The 12,104-nt window shown below is 36.9% G+C and overlaps 1 protein-coding gene across 1 annotated transcript in view; it reads left to right on the plus strand.

The window, feature by feature from the left end:
• The window catches only part of LOC124283620 (ADP-ribosylation factor GTPase-activating protein 2-like), a 42,887-nt gene that overhangs the window by 2,141 nt on the left and 28,642 nt on the right, over nucleotides 1–12,104 (plus strand). Inside the window, 1 exon segment of the mRNA XM_046719610.1 lies at nucleotides 1,480–1,611. Within this exon segment, the coding sequence (XP_046575566.1) occupies nucleotides 1,480–1,611 (132 nt within the window).

Consider the following 12,104-nt stretch of genomic DNA (forward strand, 5'->3'; position numbering starts at 1 on the left):
ACGGACAAAAATAGGCACGATACAGTAGGAAATAATTTGGAAAACGTAGGAGATAATGGTGTACGGTCTGTGAATCATTTACAGACTTATATATCTAAAACATATCAATCTGATTTCAAGCAGTGTCCCATCTTTGAATTTACGCAATAGCAACACATTGGATTTTCCCAGCCTTGTTGTGTTTTGGGAATCCCGGTTGTTACTGTTAAATTTGATTGGTGAAAACGTGTAAACATGGCGGCACAGAAACAAGTTTCTCTCAGAAACCAGACTGCCTCGACGACTTGTAAACAGTCAAGTAATCAAATTGCCTCCATACAGTTTGTACCGAACGATTCCGAATGCTATTTTCCGTACGATTGGTTCCTTTAGTGAGGCACGCCACAACAGTGAGTAAACAGTCACTGAAAATAGCGTTTTGTCAGTATTCAAGCATGTCAGCTTGCTGAAATATTAGCTATGATAGACATGTCACCAGAAACCCCAAAGAGTATATACTGCTGGGCAAATATCTGGTTTTATGCAATTTTCATTTGTTGGGAGATCAGTGTTGGCGAAAAGGAAAGAGAAAATCCATTTTGTAAGTCCCGTCGAACCCTAAATAGTAGCTGTTGTCTGATTGGTTAAATCCGTTCGGCCGTCTCGCGTTTGATTGGGCGGTCATAGTTCGCTCAAAGGTTAGCTGACGCGACCTTCCACAAGAATTTGTTAGACCCAGTATAGCAGTGTAACGAATAATACTGAGTTTAAGTTTACTTAGACTGTCAAATTGCTGTACGAATAATGAATGAACAGCTCACTAGTATCACTTGTTCGTCTTGTTGTAGTCACACTCCATTAAATTCCATTCAGGACTTCAGTAAATGTACTCTTAGGGTTTTCCAATAAGGAGTACATACTCCTGATGTTGAAAACTTATCTGGAGCCCTGTGTGTGTAGGTGTGTGTGTGTGTGACTGTGCGAGAGAAAAAGTCTTAACCTATCTGTGGTCATGTGTACAAAGTGTAGATGTGCAATAAGAGTGAGTGAGTGAGTTTAGTTGCACACAACAATATTCCAGCTATATGGTGGTGGTCTGTACATAATCAAGTCTGGACCAGACAATCCAGTGATCAACAGTATGATCATCGATGTTCACAAATTGGGATACAATGACATGTGTCAACCAAGCCAGCAAACCTGACCACCCATTTCCGTTAGTAGCCACTTTCGACAAGCATGGGTTATTGAAGATCATTTCTAACCCGGATCTTCACGGGTCTGTGCAATGAGATGGTCCATATTATTTGCTATTTGTCATGAAAGAAAGAGTAGCACCTTAATGTCCTTTATCAAAACCATTTAATAGGATTGGATGGTTAGAGTTTTACTTGAAGTATAGTGTTCGCTTTTCTATGATAACATTTTCTTTGCTCACTATAATTACTGTCCATGTTCAGTTTGCTGTCAAAACTCACTTGCATTCATGACCTGTTTCAGATCTCATACTTCCGCCAACATGGTTGCGACACAAATGATGCCCAGAAGAAATATAACAGTCGTGCTGCGATGATGTACAAGGAGAAGCTACTTGGACTGTCCCAGCATGCATGCAGACTGCATGGCACTAAGGTGAGATGAGTTCACTGCCTTTCAGTCAGACCGCTCACAGTTGATGGGGTTGTCAGTCTGTAAACTATGATTTGCTCTTTCATCAAAATGTTCGTGAATGTTCAATCACACAATTCACATGTTCTCGTCTTGTCATGTATCAAGGACCAGTATCAATGAAATTATAAAAAAGTAAATTATGAAGCAAGGCATATATGTTGATTTGTGTTTTGTATGTGCAGAAAACCTATGATCGTGGGTTTGTGTCCCAGATGTGTCATGATTATGTTCGTTGGTTTGTCAGAACCATACCCTTGCTCTCAGAGTTCACGAAAATGACGGAAATAAGCAATAGGCTGCTAGCACAGTAATAGTAAGCTTATCCTGTAGAACTTCAAACATTTTTGGGATTATTTGTATGTGTTCCTCACTCAAGTTTAGCTGGAAGACATTATTGGTTGATTTCCCTCCCTGCAACACATCACTCTCCTTGTGTAATGGTACAGGTACCACTACCTTTACGACTTATTTAAAGGTATAATGAACCTTGTATAAGTCTATAAGCCCACCTGTCTTCATTGACGTTACAGATTCAAAATGTCATAGAAATAAAAACGTCAAAAATAGGTTTTAACTATCCATTTTGGCGAATGAAGTTAAATACACAACTGGACAAGAAAGACGACGATGTTGTTGGTGTTGTTGCATGTACGTGTATGATGTGCCTGATACATCTGTCCATGTGACGCAGGGAGATGGAGCTAATGTCACGCTAATGTCACACCTGTTGTCTTTCTTCCTAACAGCTGCACCTGGAAGCCAAGGGAGACCCTAGCAAGAAGGTCATTAAGTTCAATTTTGTTGATCTTACCCCTTCTTGGTTACAAACTCACTTGCTAACATTTCTCTTTCAAAATATAAATAGATATCATTTAAAATTTCGTATATTGTATTAGTTTCCTTTTTGGTATATTTGGATAAGTTTTGAAGTTTCCAATGAACGGATGAAATTTGTTGATGACATCCAAAGCAGTTTAAGTAAATATGTATAGATTTTGTTTGTTTTTTAATCACCAATTTTAATTGCCAATTTGTTTTTTAATCACCAATTTTAATTGCCAATTTGTTTTTTAATCACCAATTTGAAACCCTCTTGGAGAAAGACATGTTCATGTTATATTTTGATATTTTCACTTTTGGGAATTTAGTTTTGCTCACTAACCAGTGCTTAATGTTACTTAGTGTTATTTTTGAAAGAGAAATATGTGTTGTATTTATGCATATTTAGTTCCATGTATTCTTGAGGGCTTTTGATATACTTTAGTACCAGTGAGGAGTTTTGCACACACAAGACTAATTAATTTAGCTTTTTCTTCCAGATTATGACATTTAGACTCAGTAATTTGGGATTATTCGAGACAAACTAACTATTGTGATGGAAACTTTATTAATCATCCACAGTACTTCATCATGCCAGGGTTCTGGGGACTTTCAGAATGCCCAAATATGGAAGTCCTAATTTTTGGGTTATATTGGTCTGGGGTTATGTATTTGTGGTACTCTGGTCCATTGTTTCCACAGGTGATGGTCCTAATGACCCATAAATAACCTCACAATCTAAAGTTCTTCCTTTTTAGGGGTGCAATGATACTGAAGGTCATGAAATGTATCTCGATACAACGAAACCAGCTTGAATTTGTAAATGATTTTTCGCAAGAACTATCGTCCTAGACATTTGTGTAGTGTACATATTGTATCGTTGTGAATCGTTATGCATGTCCACATGTATCATTTGGGGTATTGTTTCACCCCTTCTGGGTTTCTCATATGACAAAAACAAAGATTTGAATTTAACATGAGTCTGTCCAAGATCAGTAATATTCTGGAATGACCAGTGACATTTTGTTATTGGCTGGTATCTTTGAAGCAGTTTTTAGCCTTTAAGCACGTTAAGCAATGAGATCTGAACACGGTTTTGCATAAAAAGGTCACTAAAAAATAACACCTTAAATTTCAATAACTTCATGAACTATATGGCATATCTGGCTTGAACCTGTTAAAGGTCATATTAGCATGATGCATCAATAATATAATTAAACCTGTTCTGTGAAGAGGTTAAGAAACTTTTTCAGCTTATTTTGCTATTTTGTGACAGCCCTCCTTGTATGTGATGTGTTTTGTTTAGTTTATTTTTCTTGGAAAGAGACAAGGAATGAAGGTGGCCATTGACATGATTATCATGCTGAAGAAAATCAGCATAAATGTTCAAATTCTTTACTTGCATTTTGACATTTGCAAATGATTTTGTTAAACAAAACATGAAGTATCTGAAGCTGTGACTATGATTTGTGAAAAAGGCTGGTATTACAAAGGTCTTTTGAAACTGCCATCTATGATGAAGTCTGTAAAATTGTCATCTAATGTTGGCGCTGTCTCAAGTGCCCTTTGACCTTCCTGAAAATGTCACAAGAAACTTCGTTCATTTTCTCTGGATTATGGTAATATGACAAGACAGATTGTGGTGTTCCACGACAACACTCCCAAGAATGTTTTTTATGTTAGTTTATTCTTTTCAAATCTGGCTGATATTATGTACTGCATTGTGTGTATTTACTTGTGTATTACAATTCTTAGTGTTTGATTGTTATCATGTTATGGGATTGTGTGTGCATAGAATGAAGTACTGGTTTACTGAAGGATATCCTGCTACAAGCTCCCTGCATTCATATTGCTGCAGATTAACTTATGTTACACCAAGCCTCATGTGCACGTCTTGGCCTTTACATGTGTAGATCTTCATTTGTACAATGAGGGTAGTTAAGAGACTTATCTAGTAATCGAGTTTGGGGTAGTAGAGTAGCCCGGTTGTAAAGTGTTCAGTTATCACGATGATCACCTGGTTTGGTTCTCTACATGGGCACAGTGTTAGTAGCCCATTCCTTGTGTGCCCTGTCGTAACATTGAAGGAATATTGCTAAAAGCAGCTGAAAACCTTACTCACTCACTAATATAGATTGGTAAACATTGTATTTTCCTCATGGTACTATGTTTTTAGTCTCAGTTAAAATGACCCAATGTTGAATCTTTTCAAGAATAAGAAAAATATAAAAATTAATATTTCCCGCTCAAAAATCCTGTTTTATTGGCCAAAAATGTAAACTTACAAGAAAAAAATTTAGGTTGTATTTTTTTTTTGCCCCATATACACTTCATAAATTGCCAAAAGTAAAATACTATACTTTTACTATTTAAAAGGAATATTACTTTGACTGGTGATTTTTATTTTATTTTTTATATCCTGTCTTTCAGTTTTCTGAAGAAAAACATCTGTAAAACAAAAAACTGAAATTGGTCAGGCCTGAATATGAAAACAGTAAATTGTGGAGCTTTGTTCATTCGTTTGTTCCTACGTTGACTTGTTCAGGCCTTGTTTATTGGAAACCACAGCTTCCACACTATTCCTGCTTATGTATTCAAGGTAGTGTAATCCGAACCATGTTTCATTAGTACAGAAACTTGATAATGGGCATATTTTCTAGGTATCCCTTCAACCCGGTTAATGTTTACCTGTAATTTGTATCAGTGTAGGAATGTGTTATATCAGTTATTAATTGATTATTGAAACATAAACAGTTGTATGTACGTGGTGTAGGCTGTGTAAGCAGGTTCATTGTATAGCATTCTATACCATGTTGATTTGGGGAATAACTTGGTGTCAGCTGGGCAGCATCATAGCATGTGTTCATCAACCACCAGCATCATTCAGCATGAAATAACATCACCTGCTCATTTACCAGCTGGCTGAGCACGCTAACTTCACATTTGTTATCACTGTTTGAGAATTTGCCCTTAAGTAAATATTTTTGTGATGTTTATCTAAAGGTTCAGAGGCAGGTGTTAAGCCCAAAATGTCTGTATTATTTCAAATTCCCATATAATATTCAGGGTTTTACGCTTCTCAGTAATGTCGTCCGAAATGTGCGCATGTGGCGCATTAAAATGTGGCCTGTGAGCAAAAAAACATTCTCTGTATCAGAAGGACGCACAATATTATTCATTGTACCCAGTACACAGATGTGTTACATGCATCATTTCATCCATCAGTCCTCAAGATCAGTGATTAATTCCAGTCTCGAAAGAAATTATCAAAACATACTTTTCTCTACTCTGTTGCTTCACAGGCCCCTCATATTGTTCGCAAACACCCTTAAAACTAATAGAATGGGGGTCCCCAGGATCCCCAGGATCCCCATGTTTGTGAGTCAAGGTAAAACCCTGGTATTATTTATATGAATATAGTTAGTATTATTGAAACTAGTACCGGGATTTTCCGGAAAGCCGCCTAGGGCTGTAAAATGGAAATTTTGGGATTTTTTTGGGGGGAAAATGGACCATATAACCGCCCGGGCGATAATTCAGAAATAAAATAATTCAATAGTCGGGAACTAAAATCAAATTTCAAATTTTCAATGTTGCCAAAATGAAATCTTTGCAATTCAACATGCAGTAGTCATAGCAAAGTAACGATGTTTCGAGGAAATCATTAAATAAATTGAATAAACTGATGAATAAAATCAACAACAGCATTCATGAAAGTTGTCAAAGGTACATGTAAAATTACTATTTCCATCTTTTTGTGCGATCATGTAATGTAAGTCAAGTCACTGACATCTCGGCTCTCGTCGCCTCAATCTTCACGCTCTGACACAATGTTTAATGCGAAAATATATGCATGAAGCATTTTGGTCACAGGTCATAACCTAGCACGATACGTCCAATAAGTTCCATAATTTACGTATAGGTAGCGATTTCTTGCTCAATATGTTCAGAATAGCATTATTTTACCCAAAACCTTTGTCTTAATCTAAAGGTTTTCGTTTATGAGGACGGTATCCATTGCCGTAATATGATTGGCCTCCTTAGGTCACGTGTCTGATTTTGACCAATCACGACCCTTATAGCAGACTGTGGTGAAAATGGTCATTAGAAACCTATCTTTTTCCAATAAAATCGCTTCTTACAACTGTGAAAATACTTTCGACAAGGGTACAGTGATATGTTGATGTTCAGAGCTTTCGAACGATACCCGACATCAAACGATTCGCCTCGCATGTTATTCATACGAAGCTTCGAAAATAGGGGTATTTTCCGTTGTTGTGTCATGTTACCGAGCAGAAAGCTACTGATATCGGGAAATAGGCGACCATACATATTATTTAAAAAATCTTTTTATAATAATTTTCTGATTACGTAAAAATGAAAATATAAAGGAAAAAGGCACGGGCATGTTACGACATGTCACAAATGGAAAAGAATCGCCATAGCTTTTGCTTCTTTCGTGGTTTATCTGGACATTATAAATGTAAGCTTGCATTTTCACATAAATAACGAATGTGAATTATATTTCTAAATAGCAGTAATGAAAAAAGAAGTTTTAACCCCATATAATCGCCCACCTAAAATAAACGCCCATGGGCGATTTATTGAGTGGGCGGCTTTCCGGAAAATCCCGGTACTATGTTTTACACAAACAAGGGGCAAGGGGTAGACTAGTGGTTAAAGCAGTGACTTGTCATGATGAAGACCCACTTTCCTCACATGTGTACAATGTGTGAAGCCCATTTCTGGTGTCCTCAGCTGTGATGCTGCTGAAAAAAGTGCTAAAACTAAAAGCAGTATTAAACCTTGCTTGCTCGCTCACTCACTCACTCACTCACTCACTCACTCACTCACTCACTCACTCACTCACTCACTCACTCTCACTCACTCACTCACTCACTCACTCACTCACTCACTCACTCACTCACTCACTCACTCACTCACTCACTCACTCACTCACTCATCACTCATATAAAGGTCATGTATTTCACTGATAACAGAACTGACAGACTATGAAAGTTTAATGCTTTGGTAAACGTAATTAAATGCTTTGATTTATTGTTAAAATGCAATGTTAACCACATAAACAGATAAACATGATAAAGGTGTCTCTGAATTTAAGGTGATGATAACATTTTTGTCCTATTTGACTCCAAAGGGCACTTTGGAATCATACTCATAGATTAATCCATAGACCATTTCAAACACCTTTTTTAGAACTATTAGTTTCAATTAGGTTGTCAGTGACTTAAAACTCTATTTGGACACATTTAACTTTTACAGCTGAAATTTTCATCTAAAATTGCATTTAGCCATGCGAAACTGCTTACAGCTGGAGATCAGATTCATAGAATAGCTCCTCTGTACATGGACATGATAAAATGGTTACCAAGGTTACACAATTGATAGCATGAACGATGTGTGAAAGGTGACCACATCCATCCATGATATTACAAGAGACATCCAGTTTTTGAAACTATCTTCAGAATGTTTTAATCAGACAATGTTCCTTTGTTGTAAACAACTAAATGTCTACGTGTTTTGTTTCAAAGACATTGTATTGTTCACAGTGATTACAGAATATTTTTAAATTGCAAATAGTTCTGAACACTCATGCTTACAATGATCGAAATTGTTTTAATTCTTCTCTATTTAGTATAAGCCAAGGGCAGTGGGGTAGCCCAATAGTTAAAGCGTCCGCTCATCATGACGAAGATGACGATTCCCAAAATGGGTACAATGTGTAAAGCCTATTCCTGGTGTCCCCTGCTGTGATGTTGCTGGAATATGGCTAAAAGCAGCGCAAAACCATACTCACTCACTCACTAGTTCAAGCCATCTATCAGGACTCAAATTTAGAGGATTATCATAATTATCTTCAACACAATCGTTCATATCAGGCTGGGCCCCTGTGTAATCTCTCCCTCACTTACCGTCATGTGATTGAATTAGGATAGGATGAATATTGTTCTTGTGTTAATATGTGAAGAGAACCATTCAATTCATTTGGAGATAACGTATGCCATAAAGTGTTAAAGTTGTCATCACGTTTGTTAGCTGCATACAGTGATATATAACCAGCTGTTGCATTTCTGCATGGTATAACATCAGGCTCAAAACACATCAGTTGATTATATTTCGAACTTTATTGATTTCAGGAAGTCTTGCAAAAACGAAATTGACATTAAAACAGGAATGTAAATTAACACTCTCTTGAACATGAAGAATTTTCTGGGTTTATCTTTTTGTTGTTTAGTACAACGTTTCAGGGCATGTTCTGGACCCATCATCAGGTGGAACTACAGTACCGTAACTGTTAACTCTGCTTGTGATGTATGTTCATCAAATAACATCTTCAAAAATGCCAATCAAACATCTAACACACTCTTGTCAGGGGTGGAAATAACCCATTGCCCGACACCCGAGTCCAGTGTTTTTTTCTGTTGGGCAAGCAGATTTGTATATCACACTGTACCGGAGTCCAGTTGACTTTCCAATATTAATTATGTTGTTTATTTTAAAATCAACAAGAAAACAGCCGGTATAGTGGAAAAATTATCAGGGCAAGTGATTTTACATGTGCCACTGTTCCGGAGTACACTAGCAATTTTAAAGGTATTTTCACCCCTACATGTTCGTCTGGACCAGTTTTGTCATAGTGTAAGGTATCCTACAGGCGATGTGTTTTCAATTGATAGATGTTCTGGTTTAATTTTCATTCCTGGTGAAATAAGAAGGATAGGACAATGCTGTTTATTTATTATGAAGATCTGGGTTAGAACTGGTCTTCAGCAACCCATGCTTAATGTGAGAGGCAACTAACAGGATTGGTGGAAATGGTCGTTGACTTGGTTGATGCATGTCATTGTTTCCCAATTGCGTAGAGAGATGCTCATGAGGTCAGATCTCGTGAAAATCTGGGTTAGTGTCTTCAGGAACCCATGCCTGTCTTAAGAGGCGACTAACGGGTGGTCAGGCTCGCTGACTTGGTTGACACATGTCATCGTATCCCAGCTGTGTAGATCAATGCTCATGCTGTTAATCACTGGCTTGTCTGGTTCAGACTTAATTATGTATAGACTGATTTCATTAATGTGGACAATTAAAGATTTAACTGGAATACTGTTCAATTCAGCGTCAAAACCCCAACTCATTAACTTGCTCTGAATGAGATAAATTGTTGTTTTCAAGGTTTGTTATTTTTGAAAGAAATGAGACTTGGAAATTCAAAATTGTGGAAAAGCTGAGGCACTCAATTTACAGGGCTTTGCTTGTAGTTGCAGTGTTACCACATATATTATTATCATTGTATGTGAACATTTAGTAAGCATGGTCATTATGTATTCACCATGTCATCTAATGTGACAGAAAATTACCCCAAAACAGTGTTCATGAAAAAACAAAAACAAGTCCAAGGAAAGATAACTCTTAATTTCCAAACATGGCTGCTACTAGAAATTTATAATACAACACAAAATTCACATTAAGTAAGTTTATTATGTTGTTAACAAATATCACTAACAAGATAATTTTATAATCACGGAAATTTTAATTTTACAATGTGCGATTTGATCGGTTTGCCTTGATTCTTGGCAGTTATGGCGTACTATACAGGTACGAGTCTTGTAGTCACGGAAAGAGGCGAGTAGTTACGAATGTTTTATTTTCACCATGTACATGTCTGTTTTTCATGTGACAAAAACATTTTTGGTTGGAGTAAAATGTAACAGCACTTTCATAACCATACAACAATGCCATGTTTACTGCTTGAATTGAGGTCAAACTATCAGTTTAGTTTCTAGTTAATTTTGCATGTTTTATATATCATGTATGATCTGGTTTTTGGACTATGAGGCTTTAATGCTTGCATCAGTGTTATTAGTGGAGATTGGGATTTTAGTAATGTTGACAGTTTTCATACATGCTGCAGTATTTGAATGAAGGGATTCTTATCTTTGGTGAACACACAATGTTATTTAGAAATGGTCAAATGTAACATGTTATATTGGGTATTTCACTTTCTCAGTAAAGTACAGTACTTTTTTAGGTTGACTTCCGATGGAAGTCGGACAAGTGGTAGTCCAGATCACATACGTAATGTACCCCTTTGACTTGACTTTGTGTGCAGGCAATTAGGTGCCTGATTCTGAAGCGGCCTTCACATGTTGTCAAACTCGAGTTTGAGAGTATAAACATTCCAACAACTCGCCATCAACGCTAATTTCAGAATTGTCAAACTGTTGTCGAGAAATAGGACCGGTCTCTATTCTCACCACAAACTTCCCTCAAACTTTCAGTCGATGTTGATGTGTGAGGTGTTGTCAAACTCTTGTTGTTCTGAAACAACCAATAGCAGTTAACGTGATGTTTTGGTCGTGAACTCGACCTATGAAAGGCCGCACCGATAGAGACATAGCGCTCAAATGACACGAACGCGAGTTTGACAACTTTTAAAATTTTAACATGTGTTGTCAAGCATTAGTTTGCCACATGAAGGCCACTTAAGAATTTAGGTTAAAATCCTGGATGGGACTCACCCTAAATATTGCTAGAATTTGTACTTTACTGAGAAAGTGTAATCCCAAATATAATAAGTGTTTTTATCTTTGGTGTATAAACTAACAATCCTTATGCTGAAAGTTAAAGATCCCTTGATCGAAATACTATTGAAACTACCCGAGAATCCCTTGTAAATTTGAACACTGCCAAGACTTCCAATCTTGATTTACAAGGCTGGTTACTGTAGTTAATATACCCTAAATATCTGGCTCAACATATTCTTTAAACACTCATCATTTGTATGATGCTTTAGCTTCGTTGCTTAAGCAGCATTGCAGTTCCATTTCTTTTTTTAACACTGCCGCCAAATCTTCATGTCTCCTGATCATTGCTCATTATATGATGGCATAAGAAATCTCTACCTACCCTTGTGTATAATTAGGGCATATGATGTGAAACAGACGTTTGTATTTTATGATGGCTTCAGTTGTCATGTTTTTAAAAATAATTCATCTCTGTGCTAACAAGGTGAACTTAAAAGCAGTAAGAGACCCGTGAAGATCCGGTTTAGAATCGATCTTCAGTAACCCAGGCCTGTCGTAACAGGCGGCTAACAGGATCTGTTGGTCAGGCTTGCTGGCTTGGTTGACAGATATCATTGTATCCTAATTCCGTAAATTGATGGACATGCTGTTGATCACTGGATTGTCTGGCTCAGACTGGATTATTTACAGACCGCCGCCATATAGCTGGAATATTGCCAAGGGTGGTAAACAACTAACCAACCATAATCACTGTTATTATTATTACTATTATTGTGTATCATTACCAGATTAGGATGTGTACTAATATACAGGCATAGCATGCATGTGTACTTAATATATCTGTAACTTCTTTCTGGGTACAAATCTTATGTGCCATTTGTAATGTTCTGTAGAATCAGTTAATAATTATGGAGCTGTTTCCATCTATGAATATGTGCTCCTGTTAAATATAAGAAGTATCAAAGTGTGTTTACTAAAGTAGACGTTACACTTGAAAATGTTGAAGGTACTAGGGCTGCAACGATTCTGTTCGATTCATCGAAAATCAAATCTGACACCTTAGTTTCGATTTTCGATAACCATTATCACTAT

The sequence above is a fragment of the Haliotis rubra genome, unplaced genomic scaffold, assembly GCF_003918875.1.
Source record: "Haliotis rubra isolate DU_JTF1 unplaced genomic scaffold, ASM391887v1 Scf319, whole genome shotgun sequence".
NCBI lineage: Eukaryota > Metazoa > Mollusca > Gastropoda > Lepetellida > Haliotidae > Haliotis > Haliotis rubra.